The sequence below is a fragment of the Trichomonas vaginalis genome (assembly GCF_026262505.1).
Source record: "Trichomonas vaginalis G3 chromosome Unknown ctg_87, whole genome shotgun sequence".
Lineage (NCBI taxonomy): Eukaryota > Parabasalia > Trichomonadida > Trichomonadidae > Trichomonas > Trichomonas vaginalis.
In genome coordinates this window covers 226659-254098 of record NW_026529174.1, presented here as the reverse complement: position 1 = coordinate 254098, position 27440 = coordinate 226659, and the positions used below count along the sequence as shown (strand labels likewise).

At 28.7% G+C, this 27440-nt stretch overlaps 6 protein-coding genes and 4 pseudogenes across 10 annotated transcripts, besides 6 other annotated features; 4 read left to right on the top strand and 6 right to left on the bottom strand.

Annotated features, from left to right (window-relative positions):
- Window positions 1-4742: part of a mobile genetic element that runs on past the window's edge.
- TVAGG3_1071010 (keratin-associated protein family) lies at window positions 118-1170 on the bottom strand (the record flags this gene model as incomplete). The annotated part of the gene is made up of 1 exon (XM_051256379.1): window positions 118-1170. One exon carries the CDS (start codon window positions 1168-1170, stop codon window positions 118-120), a length of 1053 nt encoding a protein of 350 aa, XP_051076453.1.
- Window positions 3102-3634, bottom strand: TVAGG3_1071000 (annotated as a pseudogene). The gene has a single exon. A coding segment is annotated over exon 1 (533 nt).
- TVAGG3_1070990 (uncharacterized protein) lies at window positions 4042-4491 on the bottom strand (the record flags this gene model as incomplete). Its single annotated transcript, XM_051256378.1, has 1 exon — window positions 4042-4491. One exon carries the CDS (start codon window positions 4489-4491, stop codon window positions 4042-4044), a length of 450 nt encoding a protein of 149 aa, XP_051076452.1.
- A 622-nt stretch (window positions 4743-5364) lies between the features above and the next one.
- Window positions 5365-6234, bottom strand: TVAGG3_1070970 (annotated as a pseudogene). The gene has a single exon. A coding segment is annotated over exon 1 (870 nt).
- Window positions 6235-6591: 357 nt separating this feature from the next.
- On the top strand, window positions 6592-6807 carry TVAGG3_1070960 (uncharacterized protein; the record flags this gene model as incomplete). Its single annotated transcript, XM_051256377.1, has 1 exon — window positions 6592-6807. One exon carries the CDS (start codon window positions 6592-6594, stop codon window positions 6805-6807), a length of 216 nt encoding a protein of 71 aa, XP_051076451.1.
- A 1873-nt stretch (window positions 6808-8680) lies between these two features.
- On the bottom strand, window positions 8681-9730 carry TVAGG3_1070950 (glycoprotein 38 family; the record flags this gene model as incomplete). Its single annotated transcript, XM_001287845.2, has 1 exon — window positions 8681-9730. One exon carries the CDS (start codon window positions 9728-9730, stop codon window positions 8681-8683), a length of 1050 nt encoding a protein of 349 aa, XP_001287846.2.
- A 397-nt stretch (window positions 9731-10127) lies between these two features.
- Window positions 10128-10165: a mobile genetic element.
- Window positions 10166-11343: 1178 nt separating this feature from the next.
- Window positions 11344-11380: a mobile genetic element.
- A 3747-nt stretch (window positions 11381-15127) lies between these two features.
- TVAGG3_1070920 (uncharacterized protein) lies at window positions 15128-16027 on the bottom strand (the record flags this gene model as incomplete). Its single annotated transcript, XM_051256376.1, has 1 exon — window positions 15128-16027. One exon carries the CDS (start codon window positions 16025-16027, stop codon window positions 15128-15130), a length of 900 nt encoding a protein of 299 aa, XP_051076450.1.
- A 1732-nt stretch (window positions 16028-17759) lies between these two features.
- Window positions 17760-18775: a mobile genetic element.
- Window positions 18776-20141: 1366 nt separating this feature from the next.
- Window positions 20142-20606: a mobile genetic element.
- Window positions 20220-27440: part of a mobile genetic element that runs on past the window's edge.
- Window positions 22745-23599, top strand: TVAGG3_1070890 (annotated as a pseudogene). Its single transcript has one exon. A coding segment is annotated over exon 1 (855 nt).
- On the top strand, window positions 25055-25638 carry TVAGG3_1070880 (annotated as a pseudogene). The gene has a single exon. A coding segment is annotated over exon 1 (584 nt).
- TVAGG3_1070870 (uncharacterized protein) lies at window positions 26495-26815 on the top strand (the record flags this gene model as incomplete). Its single annotated transcript, XM_051256375.1, has 1 exon — window positions 26495-26815. The coding sequence occupies one exon, from the start codon at window positions 26495-26497 to the stop codon at window positions 26813-26815; it is 321 nt and encodes a 106-aa protein (XP_051076449.1).

Below are 27440 nucleotides of genomic sequence, written 5' to 3'. Positions count from 1 at the left end.
ATTTCTGTTCTATCATTAAACCCCGCATTCTTTGCAGCTTCATAGAATTTTTTAAATGACCTCCACGGTGATGATTCGAATACTTCTTTTAAACTCATTTATGTAAAAATAAAGATTTTATTCAAGACGGTACCATGCAAATACAGTCATAAATGGTGGCATGTAATCTTCACCCGAGCCTGTTGGATTTGTTGTGAAAGTGTGTGAATGATTTCCTCCTGGTTCAGTTGGTCGAAAAGTCTTTTTTGTTGAATCGTTATAAACTGGAGATAAAACATCATGACCGGCTTCATAGTCTGAGTTGTATAATGGGTGGTCTCTTAATGAGTGTATATGCTCGCCAGAAAAGTTTGTAGTTCCTGTATGCTTATGCGGTGGAAGGTTTGCTTCTTTAATTTTCTTTGAACCACCGGTTTGTTTTGAACTATTAGCACAGTAGAGGAAACGATCGGTTATTTGTTGCCATGTACCGAAACCGAATACATCAGCTGGATTTGTTGAATTCATTGATGTATATATTGAACCAATGGGGTAAATCATCTCAAGAATTGTATTTAATCCATTATCCACATATTCCTTATCCACCTTCTTCATTAACTCATCGTTAACATAAGTTTTATCTGCTTTAAGGTCTAAACATCCTGAAACCCATTCTGTATCAGCTTTAACTTTAAAAGTCTCCAATGTCCATTCATGATACCATTCAACCTTTTCTTTAATTTCATTATCTTTTTCATCAACATAAACCAAATTTGCCTTCTTATTTAATCCATTATCCACATATTCCTTATCCACCTTCTTCATTATGTCATTTAGGAAACCTTCTATGAATTCCTCATTTAAATTAAATCTTCCAATCTTCAAAACTTTAGGAAATGCATTTAATGCGTAATATCTCTGTTCTTCTGGTGGAATTGATGTTATATCATCCGTTATACCTTTAATTTTAGAATTCATAAATAAAATTTCTTTTATATTTGATATCACTGCACCACCTTTGCAAACGAATTCGAAATGTTCATTTTTCAATACTATCTCCAAATCTCCATATTTCAACCTTTGCGTTTGTTCTGCCGTCTTTGAATTATATGCATATATGGCGTATGTAATGGTCTGAAGGACCTGGGTGTTTTGTGCCTTAAGTTGCTGTGGTTGCTGTTGTTTAATCATTTATTATGATTTAAAAATAAATATTTAATCTGTTATCTCATCAGCTATTTTTTCTATTTGAAATTGCCATAATATTTCATTCATGAATTCTAAATCACAATCAAATAGGTCAGTTATTCTAAATTTAATATTTGATAAATCTTTTGAATGAAGAATAAATGAATTCCCGGATAATTGAAACGGATATGATAAAGAAAATGTGTTTAAGTTGATGGATAAAATGTTTTGTATTGATGGGTAAGAGTTAGGGTCTAATGTTTGATGTGAAAATCTCATTGGGGTATTAACTTTATCACATTTGATTAAAACGAAATTGGAACCAGTGTCAGAATACAAAACATCCCCAACATCTTTTTCAAAATTTAATATTCCCAACAATGAACGAAGATGAGGAGTACAAAATTTAATTTTCAGCGGGAATTTAATAAGGTTATTTATTTCATCAAGTTCAAAAAGTTTATCAGGTTTTGATTTAAAATTTTCTTCATACCATACGATAAATGATTCATTTAAATAACTTAAAATCATGTTAATATCCCATTTCGCTATCACATTATTTATATACATATCATACGTTTTTTCAAGGTCATCTTTAATAAATGATATATAATCTGAAGGGTCTAAAAGAATGGGATTAAATTTACCACTCACAGAAACGAGAGTAACATTATAAATTCCGCTAACTGTTAAATTTAATTCACAACTATTATTCGAAATAATATTGATAATTGACATTTTTATTACGAATAAAAATATGGTAAAGCGTTATTTTCCAGTGATAAATAAAACTAGAATAAGATTACCTCAAGAATTCATAAATTCAACGAATAAGAAATTCATTCATGTTATAAATTTTAGTGTTTTCAGAAAATATGAGTCAATGTCATATTCATCAACAGGTTATATTTCACTTCATTCAAATTTAGTTCAATCAAACCCATATAATGACCATTTCATAAGATTTTCAGATGGTATTAAAAATGTAATTGATAGATTAAAATATGAACAGATTGACAATATCGAATTTTTGGAATTTTGGTTTAGATATCCCGATGGAAAAAAGATTGAAGTTAAAGATAAAGCTGATACTATAACAAAAACAATTACAATGACCGATCCGGATAGTGGGGAACAAAAAGAAATAAAACAAACGATAGAAACTGGTGAAAGGTCAATTATTATTGATTATGATTCAAAGGATTATTATTCGATAATGTTAATGCTTGAATATTAAATAGCCTTAACAAAGAATTTTTCAAGTGATATTTTATATTCATCAACTATTTTATTATAATATCATTATATGTTTAAATGAAGTTCAGTTGTTGTTCCGTTCTTTGATATCTTAATTGTGCTAATATCCTTTATAGGATTTATTTTTGCAACTGTTCCGCAGCATGAAACCTCATCATCTATGAAAAATTGAATCTTAACGTCTGAATCTTGAACATCACAAAGAATGGCGATAATGTGAATTAATGATTCATAAGGTAAAATAATTAAACCGGATTGGTCAATTAAATTTATTATTGAATCATAATTATTAATTATTATATCACGGTAAATTTTCATTAATTCAGAATTAATGTCTATTTTATATGGGTTCTCGATGTTTGATGAAAGAGGCGGGGGGTATGTTGGATAAGTGGGAATTTCAACAGGTTCTTTACCGGGTTCAGATAAAATGATTGGGTCTCCATCTTCTTTATTTTGCTCCTCCTCATTCTTCGGTAAGTCACGAGTTAATAAATTTGGTTGAGTTGCTGACTTTGTTAATTCAGGGCTAACATTAACTTTAACATTTTGAATAATTCGTGATTTATCATCATTTACGTTATAACCAACCGTAATCTCTGCTTTTGCGTTAGTGTTCTTTTGACTAGTGAAACGTCTTCTCATTTATAATCGAATAAAAAAATATATTTAAACTTTTATTTTGCTGGAAGTTTTGAATCTATTATTCCCTGTATTTGTTCTTGAAGTTTATTTTTAGCTGTTCATTGTAATTAATAGACCTAATATATTCATTAATTGCATTCTTATAATCATCTGATTTCTCAAATTTTCTTTTATTTGATTCCTTAACTAAATCATAAGTTAAACCTCGTTGCTGATATAATGGTTTCTTAATTAAATCTTTGAATGCTTGAGATAAAGCACCTGATGCAATTCTTGCTACTATAATTGGTTGGAATTGCTGTTTAAGTTCATCTTTAACATTTGCGAAAACTGGATCGAATAAAGCAACTTTAAAGAATTTCTTAGCTGAAATTTCAGGTCTAATATTTGCATATTGACCATCAAACTGGTTAGAATATCGTGGTAATCCATCCGGTCCCTCTTCAATAGCATTTAATTCTTCATTGAAATACGAATATGGATTATAACGGTATGAATTAATTGGACCATTTTCACCTTCTCCAATGTATTGTTTAACAGCTTTTCCATTTTCATCAAATTGCATAGGATAACGTTCATTATATGCTTTACGTTTAGGATAATCAGTTATAGTTGATTTATAACCATTTATGACTTTAATATTACCTTGACCATCAGTAACGAAAACTTCATTTATACCATCAGGTTTTCCATTTGGACCCGTAATGTCTGCTTCGTGTGCTTCCCAATTTGGACCATTGACGTTTGGCATATGCTTGAGCTTCTGGTAATGTTAAAACGTTTCTCATTTGTTTAACATCTTTTTGAAGACCAGCAACAATATGAACTAATTCTTTCATTCCATCAGGAACTTTCATAGTTCTATTATATGCACCCTTTTTGTTTGTTCCTTGTTTTAATGGAACCTGTAGAAGATTTGCTATTTCTGTCATGTTTAATTATAAATAAAAAATAAAAATTAATTATAAAAAGTTAATCAAATTTAACACTTCCTTTATTTAAATCAACTATTATTTTTCCATGTTCACCTAATTGCTGATATTGTGTGTAAAGTTCATTAATGCTCATTGGTAAATTCACTTGATAAAGCATAACGTTCAACTGTTGACGACTAAACCCACTGAAAATGAAAAGTGTTGATAGATTTGATTTAATGTTTGTGCTTAATGCTTTGAAGTATTGAACAGCCATGAAGAATGAACACTGAATGTGTCGACATTGAGTTAATAACTGATTAAAATATGATTTCTCATTTGTTATTAGTTTTGATTTCACTGCATCATCTAGAAAAATGAGTGAATGCAAAAATTCTCTATCAAAATTTGAAATAGAAAGTGTTTCAAATAATTCATCCCGTTGTTTATCAATAATTTTATCCTCTAATCCTTGCTTCTTGATTGTATTATATAATTCTTTATACATTAAAAAGTTTTTTAAATAATCTTCTGCTTCTTCTTGTGATAAATAAATAATTGGAATTTTGATTAAATGCTTTAAAGATTCAAATGTATCATCTGAAGGTGAACCTGAACGGTTGATATAATTAACACGTGTGAATAGGGGGAAGTGTTAGCAATAATGATAATTTGTTTTAATATCGTTAATGTTTTACCTTTATTCTGTTTACCAATTGCTGCAGTGATTGAATTTAAGTAACATTCAGAATATGGAATTTTCATTAATTTTTCCTTAGATAGAGCATTTCTATTATCACTCAATGCTTCATTAATCATATCATCTATGTATGTATTATATACTCCTGCTAATTCTTCATAAGGGGTGGATGAATTTAAATCCATTTAATCAAAAATAAATTTATAATTTTAAACATTTCTATTCATCAATATTTCATCATATGAACTTCTATACTGTTGGTGTACCTGTTGGATGATATTTCAAACCTTCATCCGGTGTCCATGTCCAATATGTAGTCCTAGTAAACCAAACCTGAGGAGGATTTGTCACCTTTGAACAGTAAGTGTCATTTTCACCCTGAATGATTGGATAAGCTTTCACTTGTACTGTAACTTGTGAGTTGAAAGTTTCTAATCCATCAAAGAATATACCCGCTCCATCACGTTGAACTGGAATAGTGCATAAGAATGAAGTTTGGTCTTTCCATGTTCTAGCTAATGGCGTGCCATCATCTGCATTCAGTGGTCTAGTTAATGAGTCCTCGTATTCTTCTGTGCATTCATTCACTCCATCTAAATCAGAAGCTTGAAGCATACGTGTAAAGAATATGTCCCACTGTGGTCATCGCTTGATCGGGGAATTTCTGGAATCTATAGTGACCTGAAGACCTCGAAGCATTGGATTTTCTAAAACTGTTCTTTGCATTGCATTCTTCGGAAATGCTAACACAACATCTGTAACATTATGAAGAGCGTATGAGAAATCTGAGCTAATACCTTCAGGAGTGATGCAACCTCCATTTAGTGAACGAACGTCAATATGTTGAGCTGGAATCATGAATGGATCTTCCTTACTGAATAAACGTGGTATTGCTTTAACTGATTCTTCAATTAAACCGTATCCTGGTGTAATGCATTTATCCTCTAAAACTTCCATCTTTGTGCATGAAATAATAACGTCATCAACTGTTGCGTCAGCAGATGTAGCGGCTAAGCTTGTAATTAATTTGGCAGGAAGTCCGATTTGTTGGAATTTGCGATCATATTTATAAACATGATTCATAATCTTTTCATAATTTTCATCAGTTATCTTTTCATAAACGTAATTTTGTAAATCAGCAACTCTTAACGGGTCAACCTGACAAAATACTAAAGTATCCCTGAAAACATAATATTTAAGAATGATATCACCAAATGATTTAGGATAATCATCGAACGCCTGAAATGCTAACAAATCATTTACCGGAATAATCATATCAAAAGTGACATCAACTTCTTCATTTGCTTTCTTGAAAACTTCTGAAGGGTCAATATATTTACCACATACTGAGTTATCATATTTTTGAACATTATTATATAACGAATGAACAAACTTTTTAACTTTCCTTTCTGATTTTGGTTTATATGTTGCAAATGCGAAAGATTCACGGGCGCAATCCATCTGAAGATAACCGGCATCACCTCTTTCGGTTTCTACTTCTAATTGTTTAAAGCTTTGATTTGATGATTTGTAACCAACGAATAAACGCATGCATTTAAAAGCGGCATCACATGTGAAAGCTTTATTTGAAACAAGAGTTGCTTTAACTTTGCGTTTAATATATGTGTCACCTAATTGGTTCACATCATGAGCCGGATTTGTAATTCTTAAATGAGTTTTGTTTATCATCAAAATATGGAGCATCAGAGTCATAGCATGAACTTTCAAGTTCTCTATAATATCTTCTACATCATTCTTTGCGAATATTTCATTCTTTTCGAATGAATGAAAACATTTCCATTTAATATTTAGTGTTTGGCACCAAATAGTTAGTCGTCATTTATTAATAAATAAAAAATCAAATTAAAAGATGAAAATGAATTTTTAATTTTAATGAAATAATCAACTATGGCTGCAGGTATATTTAAGAAACTGTGGGATAAAGTAAAAAGAGGAGCGAGTAAAGTTTGGGAAACAATAAAGAAAGGAGCAAATTGGATATTTAAGAATAAAGAAGCAATTAGTGACGTTGCTGAATCAATAACACCAAAAGCTGCCCCAATAAGAGAAGTTTTAAATAAAGGAGAAAAAGTTTATCAAAGACTACAACCGATACTAAGATAAAAATAATATTTATTTATTTTTCCACTATCTACCTCCTATTTTATTAAGTATTCCTTCAGCAATTCCACCAATGCGTTACCTGCTTGTGCTCCCATCGCCGGATTACCTGCTTTAGTACCTAATACTCCACCTATGATAGTTCCTGCCGTTTTCGCTACTGGTGCCAAAAAGTTTGCAACGGGTTTAATAATCTTTTTATAACCCAACCCGCAGCTTTCTTAATTCCATCCCATAATTTTTTAAAGAATCCTGCCGCCATTTCTGATTTAATATTAATTAAAAAATATATTTCATCACTTATATTCTAATTTTTATTTAATGATAAATGAAACCGATTTTAAAATAAATGAAACAGAGGAGGAAGAAATAAATGAAAGTGAAAATGTTCAACAAAAAATAAACGTTGTTAAACCAATTACTGAAATAAAAATTTTTTCATCTGTTGAAGAATTTAATGACTATTATGCTAACAATAAAAAATTATTTGAAGAATTGACAACGTGTAAATTGAATAAAATGTTTAAAGTTGATGGATTCAAAATTTCAAAAATAAAAGGGGTGATTAGTTTGAAATCTATTCCTCAATCAAGAATCACCTCATTAATGAAAATTGATGATTTAACAAAAAGAATAGAAGAGATTGAAGAAAGAATAAATCAGATAATTGATATTATAAATTCAAATAATCATTAGTTTCTTAAAGTTCAATGTTGAACTCATCAAATTCTTCTTCATCATTACCATTACCTTTAGCGAGTTTATTTACTCTTTCAACTTTATCTTTTGATAGTCTTTCGTTTAATTTTTTCTGAAGTTTTTCGTTACCAAGTTCTAAAATTTTACATGGATGATATTTAAACCCGTTGCAAACTTTTTGGCACCAGTAGCGAAAACGGCTAAAAGATAAAAAATAAATTATTTTAAAATTAATGTTAATTTTTTTAATGATTTATAAATAAATATATTTTAATGCATCGTCTATATATAGATGTAACAAAAAAAGTCACTAAACCCGTCAACATATACTACTGATGACTCTATTACAGTTCATTTTCCAAAGATCGATATAAAATAAGCAGAACAGTAGGAACAATCAGATGTTAAGCAAAGATTTCTTCGCAGTTTATTTTTTTTTCAAAGAAATTCCAAGATTTTTTTCCCAAATAGAAATTTTTAATAGAACTAGTGCAATAACAAAAAATAAATCAAGTGCATATGTTGTGTCTCAATGAACAACATACTTTGAATCAATTGATTGGGATACCAACTGATTTCTAATCTCTCAAAGAGAATTCGACCAACAAAATCGGCACAAACTAGACTTCACGAAATGTTGATTTTATCATTTTTCCTATAACTTACATTTTAATTCATTTTCAAATTATATAATAGATCATTAGCTATCTCCATGGTAAAATGAGTACCTTACTTACAAATGTTTAAAATGAGAAATTTTAAACAGTTTAAACTGAATTTTATTATTATGATTTAAATATATCTTGTTTCCAAGGAAAATCACGTGATTGCTGAAAATGAATATCCTTTTTATTCAATTGAGTTAAAGATATTCATTTGAATAAAATCATTTATTGACAAATTGTATTCAAAATATGATAAATATTCATAATTGCTTCATCATCAGTAATAATATTTATTTTTAGAGTTATTTTCAACAACTATCACACACTTTGCCTTGAATGTAGCTATTTATCGAAATTCATATTCAATTTATGTCTTTTTACAAATATTGGATACAAACTCAACACTATTTGTCAATATTTTATCTGTATGATCGAAATTATTTAATAGTTTCATCCTATAAACATATAAAATTAATTAGTTTGTTAAAATATTTAATTTATTCAATCTAATTTTAAGCAGCTCCATCTGCCTCGGCATTCTTCTTCTTGCTACTACTGCTGCTACTGCTGCTACTTTTGTCTTTCTTCTTCTTAATGACAAGAATGATAACAACGACTATTATGGCAATGACAATGATTACAGCAATAACAATCAAAAGAATAGCCCACCATGGTAATCCAGATGGATACTTCACATCGACATCATCCTTGGTGAAAATACCACTCTTTGTTGTTAGTGAAGTTGTGAACTCTGGGAAATAGAACTCTTCATTTTGATCAGCAGAAGATGCCGCTGCTTCTTCCCAAGAAAGTTTTACATCTCCAGAAAATGAAAAAGTTATTTTGCCAGTGGTAATATCTGTTGCTGTATCAAATGCGGAAAGAATGGGCTGAATAGTTATACCTTTATAGGTTCCAACTGTTCCTTCATAATCTGTGAATGGCTTAGAAAGACCAAGTATATCACGGTTAGTTTGTATTGTAACTTCTTTGTCTCTATTAAATTTATACGTTAAATTCTTATTAGAAATTGAATATAAGGCATCAGCTCTTTTAGAAGAAGATTTAATGTGGAAGGACAGTTTGACATTATCTTTTCTGGCTGTGGAAACAAAAGTATTTGACTCTGCAGTATATGAATTTCCGTTGGCCTTGTATGACAATTTCAATGATGGCATCGCTGCAACGTATTGAAGTCTAAGAGGGCTACATGGTTTTATTTTTGTAACTGGAATTAAACTTAATTGTCCTTTAGTGTTATCAAATTCGTATTTTCCAACAACAGCAACAGGATTTTCGATCTCTTTAGACTCTTCGTATTCATTGGCAGTACTTGATATTTTGGGGAAATAAGCAGTTGCTTTAAAAGATGTGTTTGCACCAAGGATAACAGACCCCACTATACATAGGGTTTTTCCAGCTTCGACGTTATAAAATGAATAATCCACTGTCCACATTGGATATAACCAATAATCACATTCAGAAGCAAACTTAGTAGCATAATCAAATCCAGCTAAATCTGCAGCTGACGCCACATTAGCTACTAAAGCACTGAATAGCATTTAAAGAAAATGAAATGATCAATTTAAATTATCAAACGGTATACTTAAATAAAATTTTTGGCGGTTGCAGATAAAATTATTTAATTATTTGATGTGTATATCACTTAACTATTTTATTTGAATAAAATTTCAATAGTTTACAAAATATCATTCCTATTTAATAATTCAATGATAATTCAAATTTTTCAAGTATAACTCCCCTTAATAATTCAAACTTTTCAATGATTTGGCCATGAAAACTTTGTTGCTTTTTTTAAAAGATTCATATTTTACATCATTGTTGAAATATATATATATTTAAAAAAAACAATAAAAACCACTTTTCTTTTCAATATTGTTTTTGAATGAAATTACGCCGTTGGTAAATTTTTTAATTATTTTATATGTCTTGTTATACTGTTGTAAACAGAAATTCATCAAAAGTGACACATCAGAAAAGCTAAAATATTGAATTTTTGGAACTTTTGATAGAGCACGTTTTTAAATATTAATTAAAGTAAATGTATATTTAGTAAAGATTCTTTTTAATAAAAAAGTAAAATTTTGAAGAAGAACACAAAATCTTCTGAAAAATAATATCACATAAACTCATATTATTTTCTAATATATAACTATTTTATATAAAAATCAAATTCAATGATCTTAAAAGCGAAGGATAAACCTCAAAATTTACGAATATAATGAGTGGGAATATAATGCTTATCTATCATAAAACCATATGAAATATCAATTTTTGCTTTACGCCTAATTTTTGACGACAATTAGCAAAAAATGTTAAATGTTAACACTCAGTCCATTTGAATATGAAAAATAAAATTGACTTTGATTAAATGTTTTTATTTATCATGCAATTCTTCTTGCGACCAAAGATTTGAATCAAATTTCAAAAAATAAGATAGCTTAAAAATAATATACGGTAGTGTTTACTAATAGATGAATAGTATATAAATTCTATTAAAATGGATTTGATCCAAAAAAAATATAAAACCAAAAATAATTGTTATAATTTAAATGAAGAAGTAATTTAAAACGATTTTATTTATGATCAAATTTTATATATTTTTTTGGATCAAATCCATTTTAATAGAATTTATATACTATTCATCTATTAGTAAACACTACCGTATATTATTTTTTAAGCTATCTTATTTTTTGAAATTTGATTCAAATCTTTGGTCGCAAGAAGAATTGCATGATAAATAAAAACATTTAATCAAAGTCAATTTTATTTTTCATATTCAAATGGACTGAGTGTTAACATTTAACATTTTTTGCTAATTGTCGTCAAAAATTAGGCGTAAAGCAAAAATTGATATTTCATATGGTTTTATGATAGATAAGCATTATATTCCCACTCATTATATTCGTAAATTTTGAGGTTTATCCTTCGCTTTTAAGATCATTGAATTTGATTTTTATATAAAATAGTTATATATTAGAAAATAATATGAGTTTATGTGATATTATTTTTCAGAAGATTTCATTCTATATGCCTATGAAAAGTACTCTCAAAACTAACTTTTCCCTAATTATAATTAAATCTAGAATATTGTATTATGCTTAGTATTATTTCATTTTTCTCATTCAATTTAGAATTTACAAATGTCAAAAAATTGAGAGCTGTCACTTTTGATGAATTTCTGTTTATTACAATACAATACCAGTTCAATTTCAAAAATATACTAGAGTCAAAATCTCGAGTACAAAAGTGACATTGAATACTTGTAAGTATTGAATTCCCATGTAAACTATTCATTTCTATCGTTTTTTGTAGTCCACATTTCCTCACTCTCGATTTTACTCATAAAAATATTAAAAAATCACTATACAATATATAAAATATATATTTATATGGTTAAAACAATGTTATTTTTGCGAGATTTCATCTGAAATTAAAATTAGGGATTTTTTGAATTTTGAACTAAAATTTGTGATTGGCAAATATTGAATAATCGATTGGAATATGAAAGAAATACTTTAAAATTGAATAGAATGTGCCGATAGAATTTTTCTCACAATTTTAAAAAGTTGTTCAAATCCTATTTTTGATTGAGTTTTTGCAATTGTTATATATCAAGTGACAAGCTAAAAATAAAATTTTTGTTGCACTACTATTTTTGCAACAATTTGTAAATTACGTGCATCCCTTGTATTCCAGTGATCAACATCGAGATTACATATTGTAAGAAATCCTTTTGAAGTAGATCTCTATTTGAATTCAAATTCGGACAGTCTATTTCATGTTGCTTCGTGAGAATGTATATAATTTGCAATGTGAATATTATATAATTGATTCTGTATAAATAAGTAATTATGCTTTAGGAAACTGCTCGGCATTGCATGAGATCTAATCTTATAATAATTTTTTAGATATGTTGAAATATGTAATATTTAGCTTCAATATCATTTATTATGGTGTGTCTTTGCTGTTTTTTTGATATTGGATATCAATGACTCTTCTGTGAACGAAAAAATCATATAAATCATTAAATTCTAAACGTAAGCGAAACTCATTCAATTTATTATTAGAATCAAATCTATTTTAAAATTGAGCTATTCGTTAAATCACAAAAGGATACTTTATATTTTTAGTCAAAATTTGTTGATAGGAGCTTATTGGCGCAATCTCATGTTCTTCCTGGAAGCAGCGCACAGACCAGTCAGAAGCGCTCCTTCCAGGACCAGAAAGACTAGAAGGGGGTCCTGACCTTGAGAAAGGACCCCCTTCCAGGTCTTTCTGGGACAATTCGGTTCGCATTGCGAGTGTCTGCTGCTTCTTTTGACCAAAGCAGCAGACACTCGCAATTATATGTTGCGGCAAGTGCATCTGTGGTGTCGGAATGCACTTGCCGCGAACTTCGAGCAATCTCCTGATCTTCCTGGAAGCAGCGCACAGACCAGTCAGAAGCGCTCCTTCCAGGACCAGAAAGACTAGAAGGGGGCCCTGACCTTGAGAAAGGACCCCCTTCCAGGTCTTTCTCCAAGGAACATTGTGCCATTGTGGGAGACATGCAGAGGCAATGTCTCCCAGAATGATACATTGCGACCAACACGAGTGAATGGGACACTCTATTCTTTCAATTTTCTCATTAATATTTTATCTTTTTTTTATTAGATCAATAAATAAACTCTTTTAATGTTCACAATTACATAAATCCATATGAATCAATTCGCTATTTATTTAGTCTCTAATTTTAATAGCTTTTTTGAATCTTGCAATCTAAATAATTAATATATGCAGGTCATTTTATTTTTTTTTTCTTAATTACATTATATATAATAATAGATTATATGTCCAAATCGAACAAATTGTGAATTTTTACTTTTGAATGGTATTCAAATTTACCCTCTCCTAAGAAAATGCCCCAACAATAAATTTTTAATTAAATTTGAACTTCTAATATATGCGCATTTCAGAATAATAATTAAGTATTTATATATACCATCAGTAATGTATATAAAATTACGTAATTATTTTTGATAAATCTTATTGTTGATAAGATAATGAGTCATTGTTTAGAATTGTTTTCAATTTTAGTATCATTTTTTGATAATTATATAACACAAAAATAAACAATCAATTGTATCATTTATTGTTTAGCAAAACAAAGATTTTTTAGAGAATCAATTTTAGATTTGATCTCATTTGAAAGTTTTATTATAATTATTCATTCAATCTAATTTATATCAAAAATTACTGAATTAAATCTGAAGTTCATTTATTTTTCCCCTTCAAATTTAAAATTAAATCAGTAAATAGCATCTGCAGAGGCATTATCTTTAAGTCATATAGAATGAAAGATATTAAAAACAAATTAGCTTATATTTGCTGAATCTGTAACAAACTTTTATAATTATATGGGTAAAGGAAATTTTCAATTATATGGGGATTTTAATTATGAGATATTTGGGTCGCCGATTTGGAAGCTGAATTATTGTGCATTTATTTTGTTATGATAATTGAATTCCCTGATACAAACCTTATTCTTAACATAAAATGACACTTTTCGCACATCATTTTTATCTCGCAATTTTTTATACAATGAAATAATAATAGAAGATGATTTCAGCATCACTTGTTAATGAATCATTACTTGGTGCTAAATCAAATGTAAATTTCAATAAAACACATTACACATTTGATTATCCTTGTGAATCAAATTCTGAATGCACAGATTACAAATTAATCTTAGAACCAGGTACTTACAAATTCGAACTCTATGGCGGAGGAACCGGAAAGTGTTTCCACTTTTTGAGAGGAACACTTTCTGTTCTTTATTTATTTCGAAATCTATTTGAGATTTAGATCTGGCATTATGAACATAGAATATGTATAATATTTAAAATGAAATATATGAATTAGGAGGAAATTTGGATTTTTTCAAATGATATAATTACTATATTTATAGTAAATGTTGAGTTTTTGATGGAAATGAACGGTAAGATGGTTGTGCATGATGAGATCAATAATATTATATTGTTAGTATGTAATTTAAACAATATTTTATAATTTACATTTTATATTATAGTTAGATAATGAAATTAACATTGTTAGTACAATTGATTCAATAGCTAGTAAAAATGTATATAATAAATCAAGTATGAATTCGGATTTTTCATGAAGGAATTAGAAAGATGAGATTTTTCTTTATTGAATTTTAATAAATAGAAAGTATATTGATGGTGAAACACATCCATAAATATGGGGAAAGCAAATATTAGCAAGATTTCGTAAAATGTTTAGGAGAAATTTTATTTTGAAAAAAATTGATAAAAAATAGAAAATAAAAAATTGAAAAAATAGATAGTATATTAATAGATAAATGCAATTATTAAAAAAAAACAAATTTGAATTTTGATATGGGAATAAAATTATTCTCACAAATTGTAAAGATTTGAGAGCGTTTTGAAAAAATCGAAATTATCAAAATGGATAAATTATGAAAAGATTAATTGTGCATTTAAGTTAAATAAAAATATATTTGTAATTAAGATAATATAGGATAATTCAAAATTTGCTTTGAAAATGCATTTGAATAGAAGAAAGAAAAATAATGTTTAAAGAAAAATAATATATAAGGCTGAATATAAAACAATAATTTGAATTCAAATTTACAATAAAAGTATTGTTTTTAAAATCAAAATTGAATAATTTGATTTATTTATTAAAATATATTTGATTTATCTTCTTTTTTAAAAAATTACACCTTCTCTCAATTTTTTATTATCCTTTCAAAATTGCCGATCATTTCTTAAAAAATTTGGATGAATTAATAATTTGATTTGTTTATCAAAATATATTTGATTTATCTTCTTTTTTTTAAAAATTACACCTACTCTCAATTTTTATTATCCTTTCAAAATTGACGATCAATTACTCAAAATTTGAAATCAACATTATTTATTATATTCAAATTTTGAAGGCATTCTCTTTCTCGTTTGTTTATCTCTTCTTATTCTTTCAGGGATCTCTAAACTATCTATAGCTGGCAAGTTTTTATAACTTGCCGTCATTTTTGCCAGTTCTTCAATTTTTTCATCTGATATTTTCGCTGTATAACAATTATTTAAATATTGGTCTACATTAATTCTTAATTCAGGTTTTTGATTGTTAAGTGCTTCAATATGAGAACAAACGGTTCCGAAACGCTTTGTTTCATTGCAACTGCAAAATCCTTTACCATTGAAGATAAGGATTTTTTCTTCAAAGCCAAGCCTATCAATAACTTTAAATAAGTCTTTGATTTCGCTGTAGTGAACATTATATGAGAACGATTTTTTAATTACAAAATCGATAATTTCTTTTGGCTGACCACAGTTTTTCAATGCCTCAACTCCATATTTGACTGTTGCATCTGTAAACCAGGCAAAAGCTTCAATAATATCGAAAATTTTTCTTTTTTGGAATTCCCCATTTAAGGCTTCCAAAACAGAAGTAGCTTGCAATCCTTGGTCAAATGAATTGAACTTAAAGGGATTTGCGTCTTTTAATTTTTTAATAAATTTATCAATTTTTGTTTCCGAATAATTTGGATAATTTTCTGTTATTGATTTTTTGATGTCATTTAATTTGTTTGTATAATCAACAGAGTTTATAGCCAAATTCAAAGACCATATTATTTTTCTACATTTCGAATATTTCACATCTTCGAAAAGGTGAAAAATGCACCTCCGTTGTTTTTGAATCAATCCATTTTCAATTAATGCCCCTTTAATAGCTGTTCCGCCGTCACTCAAGATAATTGAAATGTCATTTTTGGTGATTTTATTGAGAATTGTCTTAAATAAACTAGACATTAGTGGAAGATCTTCTTCCACAGACCAACCATATGCTATCGGAATAGCTCGTCTGGTTGGAGATGTAGTGGCAATTACCCCCATTTTACCCGCACAGATTGTATTGGTTCTAGTGGCATCCACAAGAAGAATATTGTTAAATCTTTCTGATTTAAGAAACAATTCTGATGCCGGTGGTAAAATTGAAATACATTTTATTATAAAGTTTGGATCTTCAATTAATTCGTTAACTTTGTAAATATACTCATTTTTATCATTTTTTTCACCTGTAGAAATAATGGAACAGCCTCCTGATTCAACAATATGATTATTCAATGAAATTAGTTTTTTGAAACTATTCACTAAATCAGAATCTGTAATATGAAAAATTGCTTTTACACGTTTTCGAAAAGTATCTTCTCCTATTTCCCTTTTGAATTGTTTTTGAACGATACGATGAAAATTTGTAAAATTATTACTGATAATTGATTCATTATTTGATTCAATAAGATAATCTAATACTATTGTGGGGATGGTTGTTGATTCCATACAATGCGAATGAGATTTATCAACTCGTATTTTGTAACATTTGAGCGTTTTGTCATAGTAAACTGTATAATGAGCGCCGCATTGACATGATAATTCATGTTTTGCTCTATTATAGTTCATAAATATGAAATTTTGAGATGTGTGGTATAATGCTGTAAAAAACGCTGAATCTTCATTGGCAAAATTAATGGATGTTAAATATGCTTCAATTGCTATAATTTTTTCATGCGAAACTTCAGATGTTGAGTAGCTAGGAACAGAATCGTCATTTTCATTATTTGACAATGCTTTTTTTAGTTCTTGAATGGATGGAATTAATGGCCAGTCCATAGGATCACTCAATGGAATTTTGAAATCAATTGGATTTTGAGGTGGAGCATCAATATATTTCAGTAATAAAGACATTTATGAATTAGAAAAGTGACAAATAATAAATCACCATAAATAATATAAATTCAACAATATATATGATGCAATATCTATTATATAAAACATTCTGTGAATTAAAAATTTAATTTTTTTTCATGAATCATTTGTAAATAATATTTTTGCTACAGTTTTTCAGGAGATATTAAAAAATCATGACAATATTTGTTTGACATTATTGATGTTTCAATGATAAAAATAATAAATGGTGATTAATATTATGTTTCTAAAGAATATAAGAGACAACAGAAATAGAAATATGTTAGAAACTTAAAAATATATGTATACATAATAGCTTATGTTATCATAGCTAAATATCATTTAAACAGAATATGAAGATATAGAAAAAAGTGTGTATCTGATTTGAATCTAAAAATATAGTGTTTTACTGACAATGAATTGCTTATTATGTTAGCAATAATCAAAAAATCTATGAATCAGGATGAATTTGGTATTTTGATTCAAATTCGCTGATTGTATCTTCATCTAAGATCTCATAATTCTGTGATAGAAAATTAATAATGGAATCAGTAACAATTTTATTTTGTATGATAATTGGATCATCAATTAAATTTAAATATAAATTTAAGTAAAAATCGAGATTATCTTCATTTATTGGATTATTATTATTAAATGACTGAATTATATCTATTTTATGAGATGGTAGAATGCTTTTATCCGGTAAAATTGAATAAGAAAGTTCGCACATTAAGTCAAATACTAAATTCTTACTTGAAAAGCATAGAGTCCGAGAGTTTAATTTGACAATAAAGCTTACGAGTGCGGGACAAATTTGCCAAGTGTCACTTTTTCAATAACCTTAAATTACGCTTTTATAATTTTTAAAAATAACCTTAAATTATATTTGAAGAAATCATGTCTATGATATATGTTTTATGCTAGAATCTTGGAGTTTTCATGCACTACACAAGAGCTCCAAGGTTCCAAGAGTGAATGCTCAATAGCAATTATAGAGATGTACCTTTTCAAAATGACTTTTACTGATTAAATTTAATCAATAGAAGACATTTTGAAAAGGTACCTCTACAATTAGATATACAAGAGATTCAAAGCTTCATTTCAGATAGATTTGAAACTTTGAAACTCTTGGTAGATTTTGAGTGAATGCTGACAATCATCTTTGAGAAGGTTTTCTTAAAGAAAACCTTCTCAAAGAGGTTTCTCAGGAGCCCTGAGGCTCCCTTTCGTAATGATTGGGAGCCTTGGGGCTCCTGAGACGAAGAATGGCTTCGCCGAATCTTTGATCAGCAGAGGCCAAATAAAAAGGCCTCTGCTGACGGATTCTCAGGAGCCCTGAGGCTCCCTTTCGTAATGATTGGGAGCCTTGGGGCTCCTGAGACGAAGAATGGCTTCGCCGAATCTTTGATCAGCAGAGGCCAAATAAAAAGGCCTCTGCTGACGGATTCTCAGGAGCCCTGAGGCTCCCTTTCGTAATGATTGGGAGCCTTGGGGCTCCTGAGACGAAGAATGGCTTCGCCGAATCTTTGATCAGCAGAGGCCAAATAAAAAGGCCTCTGCTGACGGATTCTCAGGAGCCCTGAGGCTCCCTTTCGTAATGATTGGGAGCCTTGGGGCTCCTGAGACGAAGAATGGCTTCGCCGAATCTTTGATCAGCAGAGGCCAAATAAAAAGGCCTCTGCTGACGGATTCTCAGGAGCCCTGAGGCTCCCTTTCGTAATGATTGGGAGCCTTGGGGCTCCTGCAGCAGAGTATCGCTCCGCTCCATTAATTTTTTTTAAAAAAAGTGCCGTGTGGCAAATTTGTCCTGTTCCCAAAGCTTACCATTTCATTTATAATTGATTTAACTTTCAAGTAATTTTCTTTTGAATATATTAAAATTAACAAATTGCTAATATTGTATTCACTATATGTGTCAGATTTGCACATATTCAAAAAAAATTTATTAAATAATTGAAAGGCATAAACTCGTAGAATTCATCCATTTGAAACTTAGCGAGACAACACATAACATATGAAACCAATTCAATTGTATTTTTTTTTCATTTTGTATTGTAAAAATGTTTTTTACAGGAAAATTGACAAAATATTCACCAAATATATCAAATATTTGATGACTAAATTCAAGAATTATCTCCGAAACAAAAGTCAGAATTGAAACGGAAATTTTCTCAGATAGCTGAAATTCTTCAGTTAAAAGCCTTAAATAATTGAAACAGATCTGTTTTTCTGACGAAAAATTGAGTTTTATATATAATTGAATCAGCCTATGAAGAGTAGTAGGATAGGAAGGGTTGTGTGACTTTTTTTGTTACGTCTATATATATAGATGAAGGTATATTTTCACATCTTCTATATATAGATGATATAAAAATTATTTCTAACGTTTTTTAAGTCATGAATTCGTAAGAAAGCGCGACATTATTAAATAAATTAGTAATAAATATTATATACTAAACACATTTTAAAAAATTAACATTAATTTTAAAATAATTTATTTTTTTATCTTTTATAAAAGAAGCTATATATAGATGATGTCAGATATTCCGCGATTAATTAAACATTGTTTAAATCCTGAATGGGTTAAACTTCAATTTAAAAAGGAAGACTGTGAATTATTAAATGAATATGAAAGCCAAAATAAGCTAATGAGGTATAAATATAATGATAAAGAATATTTAATTTCATGGAATCAATGGAGTCATAATCAAAGACCTCATAAACGAGAAGAAGAAATTGAAAATAATGAAATGGAAATCATTGATGACATTAAAGAGGATGGAATTCCTAAATTTTGTAGAAAAACCTTTAGAACTAAGTTAGGAGCATATAAACGTAGAGTATTAAATCCTGAATATCTTAAACATCAATTTAAAAAGGAAGACTGTGAATTATTAAACGCTAATGAATATGAAAATGCTAAATCAAAACTGAGATATAAATATATTGGAAGTGATGAAAGGTGTAAAGATAAAGATAAAGTTTATTCAGTTTCATATAATAACTGGCACACGTTAGGGATAAGAAAACATTTAGGAGATTATGGGAAATGTTCTGAATTCTTCAAATCTAGTATGTACGAGAGAATAAAAGAAATTAGAAATAATTATTTTCATGAATGAAAGATTCACTACCATAATGAAATAAAAAATAAAAAAATAAACTTTAAAAATTCATGTCTTACATTTTTGAATAATTTATTTTTATTTTGTATGAAATGAGCGTCAAAACTAACAACGTTAAAAAATTAGGATTCACAAACGAGGAAATAAAGGATATATTAGATGAGATGTGTTATGAAGTTAGTAAATATTATTTAAGAAATTGTCAAAAATTTGCCGAGTTATTAAATGATTTAGATTATGATGGAAAAATGAATAAAGATGATGTTATAAATTTCTTATATCCACATCTGAAGAAGAAAAACCTAAAGAACCTGATGTTTTCCCTGAATATTATGAAGAACGGATTAAAGATGATGATGAATACAATGAAATTGAAAAACTGGAAAAAATAAGAGATGAAATAGATGAAAAAATTAAGGAATTAAGAGAAGTTGAAAAATATAATGAAAATGAAGTAGAGGGTTTAATGAATATCCCAGCTTCAGAATCAGAAGTACAGAAATCTCATGAAGAAAGATATAAAAATTATGTCTCAGAATCAACACAAAATTTATTAGATGGCGAAATAGATGAAACACTTTCAGAAGAAGGTACTAAATTTATACGTAAACATAAGTTACAATTTATTGATAATGAAGAATACCCTTGTATCTTACTTTCACCACCTTTAGATTCCGAAAAATTCAAAAAAGCTCTTAAAAACGTGACATATGCAACTAATACGATTAAGAAAGAAGATCATGATATTTACACAAATTATTATTTAAATAAATGCACAGGTGTTGATAAAGTTTTTGATTTATTAGATAAAATATCAAAAGAAACCATTGGAACATATAAAATTTTGTGTGATTGTGGTTTCATTATTGAAGATACCAATAATGTTTCATATGAAAGAACAGCACCGAAGGAAGACGAAGTTGAAAGGTCTATACCATTCGTTATTAAGAATATAAAAGATATGAAAACGTATAAGCATTATATTTATTCATTTATTTCAGAAAAAATGGAAGCAACCCATAAAACATCTTCTCATCATTTTATAGCTATTCATACATTCCTTTTCAAAGTTGTGAAATTAAATAAGACAGGAATTAGATTTAATGTATCAGGGTACGCATTCTTGAGTAAATTAAAATGTATTCGTCACGTCGCAGATGATAAAAATTTATGTGTTCTTAATTCATTTTATGGGCTTTAAAAAATAAACTTTATTTTTATTTATTTTTTAATTTTTATTCTTACATAAATGAACAAAACGAACGCTAAAATGAATGATAATCAAATTAGAGCAGAAGGTAGAAGGTTATTTAAACGCTTCTATAACATTCCTGATGGTGCTAATCCTAAAACTCGTAGAAGCTATTTAAATGAAGCAATAGATGCATATGAAGGGTTTGACATTTCATCAGAAAGTGAGAGATTAGCGAGAATGTTAAATGTTAATATTGATTTCTATTATTGTGATCCTCAACCAGAAGACGTGGACATAAATAAGGTAGACTTTCCATTAGTGGATTCAATAATGATAGATCCAGAATTTGAAACAATAAATATTTTATTAACACAGAGTCCATGTGGAAAACTTCACGCTGACAGAATAACAGATGTTGAAGCACTCACCGGCTATAGAGTTTGTCCATATTGTAAAGAAGAAGTTTATTCTATCCGTGATGACCCAGAAAGGAAAAACCAAAGAAGATTTTTAAAGCATTGTGAGAAATGTAAAGAAAATAATGGAAGATTAATTCAAGACGTTCAATTGCAAAAGACACAGCAACCATATGCACCACATATTACGAAACAGAAGATATATCAGTGGTTATTAGCTCATAATTTGCAGGAATATTATCAACCGACAAGATATTATATTACTTTTGACTTCGAAACATTAGAGACTAAAGAAGAATTACAACTTTCTGAGTGTGCAACTTTGAACGCTTACTTAAAACCATTCATGGTATCATCAACGGTTAAATTAAATGATAAAACATATACGAGGAATTTTTGCTTAACTTCGAGTGATTCTTTTATTTCTGATTGGATTGAGTTTTTATTTTCAACCTGTTCATTAGTTGCTAAATCAAATATTGAACAATATGAAGAATTAATGAAGTCGCAAACGGACCAAACGGCGGGGACTTTGTCTCATACATTAAATGAAAAACAGAAGGAAGCATTTAAAGAACTTCTAGATGAGGAATTCAATAAAGTGAATATCATAGGTTTTAATTCGGGAAAGTTTGATTTAAATTTAATTCTTCGTGATTTAAACACTGCAAAATGGAAAATAAAATCAATGCTGGGTTCTTCTTCTCAATTTAAGCAAATCATTGTAAAGAAAACAAACGTTCCATATGAATTGAGATTTATTGACATCAGAAATTATATAGCGGGTGGGACATTAGACCAATTCACTCAAGATTTCGGAAACAATAAATCACGTGTTAAATCCTTTTTCCCTTATCAATTCATCACATGGGAAAATTACGAAGAAGAATTATATAAAGTGGAACCATTCACTCAAGATTCATTTTATTCAGCATTAACTCAAGAAACTATATCAGATAGTGATTATCAAATATATCTCAATGATGCTAAAATTTTTAAGAATAGATTAGAATATTTTATTCATTATTGCAATAAAGATGTTGAAATTATGATTGACCCAATTGATAAAATTATTGAAGAAACATTTGTTTATAAAATTGACATGCTTCATAATCTTTCTTTATCATCGAATGCTTCAATGATTCGTTACGCTTTAGCATATAAAGACTTTAATCCTAATGAAAAATATCCTGAGGAAGAGATAGAATCAAGTTTTGAATTAACGAAAAAGTATTGGAAATATAAAATTGAATCATATAAGAAACAAGATGAAAAAGCAGAAAGGGATACTAAAAATAATGTTTCAATGGATGATTTTCAATACTATCACGATTTAATCCTTTCATCTAAATGCAAAATGTGTGGTAAAGCGTTTACATATGCAAATAAACCAACATTAGATAGAATCGATAATGAAAAACCACATACCAAAGAAAATTGTCAGTTAATGTGTTGTTATTGCAATGTCGTAAAATCAAATAAAGATGAAGATGTTCAACGTTTAAGAATCAATTTAAGAAATTATGCATTAAAAAATAATTTACCAATGACTTTAGATTCAGTTGAAGCTTATCACATTATCCGTAATGGAATTACTGGTGGTTTATCAAATGTTCAACATAGAGTAAATCTTAAAGGAATCACGCACATTAATAAACTTTCATATAGTCCAGAAACTAAAACTGTATCAAATGAGGACACCACCAACATTATGACTCATTTCGTTGGTGTTGACTTTAATTCATTATATCCTTCATCATTTTCATCTAATCCTCATGATTTCATTCAATATACTGACCATAAAATGTATATGCCGGGAAGATTGAATGGTGTTATCATTTGTGATACAGCAACAAAGAAAGCAAAAGCACTGGGAATAATTAAGAAGAAAAATACTTTATTCGTGGCTGAAGTAAAGGGTCACATTGATGAAAAATACATTAATGATTACATAAACTTTTTACCGATAATAAGAAACTTAGATATTATCACAGATGAAAAAACAATTGGTAGTTTTATGTATAATTACATGAAATCAAACAATCTACCAGTTGACCAGAAACAGAGGAAATTAACTCAGTTAGCATCAACACACAACCAATATCAACCATTTTCTTCTTATTATCTATGGTATCTAATAGACAGATTTCATTTTATCATTGATGATATTCAATCAATTTTAACATTTACGAAAAACACTTGTTTTAATGAATTTGCGAACGAATTTATGAACGAAAGACAAAAGGCTGAATTAGAAGGAAATAAAGGAAAAAGTTTATTTTGCAAGATTTCGCTTAATGGATCATATGGTTACGATGCAATGAATACACAAAATTACGCAAAGACTAAAATAACGAATGCACAGAGGGCACGCGTTGCATGTATGTCAAATAAGTTTAAAAACATAAGAAAAATAGGTGAAGATACATATCAAGTGATGTTCAAAGATAGATTTTATAGATGTGATACATGTTTACAAGAGGCATTTTTTACTTTAGATAATGCTAAATACTGGTATTTAGTTTTCATTTATGATTTTATGTATAAATGCATGAATCTTAATCATTTTCATTTCATTGAAGGTGATACTGATTCATCTTATTGGGCTATTGCTGGCGATCCAAGTCTTCCTAACACTCAAGCATTTCAAGCAATTGTTACAGATAAACAATTTTATGATAAAAACATTTTCAAATTCGCACCTTTTGATTTCTTTTGTTTTGATGAGAAATTTAAACCTAAATTAGAGAATAAAGCTGAAGAAAAAGCACATGAGAAGAAGTTATTGGGTTTAGCAATTGAGAAACAAGGTGATAACATGGTTGCTTTATGTCCTAAGTGTTATACATCATTCAACAGTTCAATTGATGGGGGTGATTTTAAAAAGATTGCACAAAAAATGAAAGGTGTTAGTTTACGACAAAATAAGCAATTAACACCTAAAAATTATTTGGATATAATAAATGATAAAGTGATATTTGATGGTCAAAATATTAATTTACAACTTAAAAACGGGTCAATGACTCGCTTAACAATCGGTAAGACTGCATTAACAGGAGCACACACTAAGGCTGTATGTTGTGAAAATGGATGTTGTATGCCATTTATTTAATACAATTTAAAATTTTATTTTTAATGAAATGCCACAGAAGAGACAAAAGGAACCGTTAATGATGGTTTTGATACTATGATTCAAAGAGGTGGGCACCCTTAAAACATTTATTTTATTTTTATATAAATGGATAACACAGATTTAAAAATTTTAATTGATGATTTAGTACTTAATCAAAATTTTCTTAGTTATTATGAATTAAAATCATATCTCCAAAAACATAATAAAAATATAACGGGTGATGATATGGATTATTATTATTCATATTATAAAAATGAAATTTTGAAATATCATGATAAAATAATTTCTAAAATTAAAGACAAAATTCAAAATAATGAATATACAAAGGGAAAAACTAAATCACAACTTAAACAGTTGAAAGATTTCAAAAATAAAGTATTAACAGAAGAAGATATTGATGAATTATATAATTTATATAATCCTGAGCCACAAAAACCAAAGCCAAAGGAACAAAAACAAAAGGAACAAAACGCCCAGGTTCTTCAGACCATAAATGATGCACAAGCTTTAATTTATGATTCATTAGTTAAACCATATTCAGCCCGACTTTTAAATGAAGATCAACTTTTGGAATTCATCCTTCAACATAAACTCGAAGCGGGAAAGTATATCAAACCTTTATATACAGCATATTTAAAACAAATGAATAGAATACATCCAGAATTAATGAAAGGAGGAATGAATTCCAAAACTTCATCATCCAAAATCAAAGCAGATAAAATTAAACCACTTGCAACACCAAAACCTCCAACGACAGTACCGCCTCCTCCTTCAGTTAATCCTTCATCATTCACTTTATTATATCCATTTCAAACATTAAAGAAGCAAAAAGATTTTAAAAAGGATTTCAAAATATTAAATAAACCAATTGACCCAAAAATTCAACCGTTAAAGGAAAAATTTAGTCGCCCTTCATTTGCACCATATCCATATTCATACGAAATCGATCATCTGGAATATTCAAAAGGAAAAGTTACTTATTTATTTTGCCATTAACATTAACTAGATATTTATATTGCATTCCAGTGAAAGGGAAAACAGAACAGGAAACAAGAAGAGCTATACAATACTTACTAGATCATGAAAGAGTAGATAATATCAGGGGTGATGGTGATAAAGGATTTCAGGCAGCTATGGCTCATTATTTCCCACAAATTAATTTTTACTTCTCATCTTCTCCATATACGTTTCATAATAAAATAGTTGATGCGGTAATGAGAACTCTTAGAGATGCGTTAGGGGTTAACGGTCAGATATATTGGGATGGAAATCATGACTCCATCATACAGCAGTTAGTATATTATTACAATAATACATGGCATAGAACAATAAACATGAAACCAGTGGAAATGAAAAATGATATTTCAAAAGAATGGGAATATATTAGAAAGCAAATGGAAAGGTTGAATGATGTTAAACGTGAACAAATTAATTCGGGGCTCATGAATTTTAAACAAGGGGATAAAGTTTTGATTCATCTCGATTATGGAAAAACTAATAAATCAATGACAAAAAGAAGACGAAGATTTGACACAATAGCTGAATTTGTTAGATATATTAACGGCAATGCATTAGTTGAAGTTGACAATAAATTAATAGAAATTCCGATTTATTTTATTACTCCATTATATTTAAATAATATTTAATTTTTTTATTTCGTAAGAAATGGGTGACAACGAAGCAGCCAAGAGTCCTGATTTAATTAAGATTCAGAGTCCTGACGATGAATATAAAAAGAAACTAAACAGAATTAAATCAAAAATATGCTATTACAAAAAGAAGCCACAATGCGGTGGGGTTGATGCCCATAAAACTAAAGTAATTGAAAACGATAAAGAGAAGAAGGAAATAATTGAAAAGTTAGAAACTTACCGTTCAATCCTTAAACTGAGTGAAGCAAAAATAAAAGAATTTAATAGAATAAATAAATTGATTGGAAGAGATGAATTTAATAAAGATGAATTTTTAAACTCTATCCAAATTTAATTTTTATTTTTCTTTGACAACATCTCGAAGAACTGAAGGTGCTACCATGTTACCATGTGCTACCAGGTTAATGAACTTCTCTGAAAAAATCAGACAACATGACATTTTGACAACACAGCAGGATTAATGCAAAAATAAATTCCAATCATACTTTATAAAGCATCATTTACAGGTATTTCATCGTCAGTAAATGAATCCTCATTATCGTTTGGTTCAACCTGTTTATATAATCCTTTCATTTCTTCTTTCAAAACATAACACCATGTTTGTTTATCGTCTATTCTTCTCTGTTGTTGACATATCTGTCTTTATATTCCGGATAAAAAAATATTTTATAAAAAACTAACTTTATTTTCTGACTTTCACAAAAGACCAAAAATAAACGCTTTACATGTATTTTTCAGCAACTTCGTCAAATAATTTTATAGCTTTATCTATCTCATCTACTTCAAACGTTTCTTTACCTTTCATGGGAGCACCATACCTTTTCTCAAACTTTTCAAGTAGTTCTGTTTCTGCAGCTCTCATATCATTAACGAACACAACCTTGACTGTATTGACTGTACTGTCATATCTTTGAGTTATATTATATGTTCTTCCTATCTTATATCTCTTTGTATTGAAG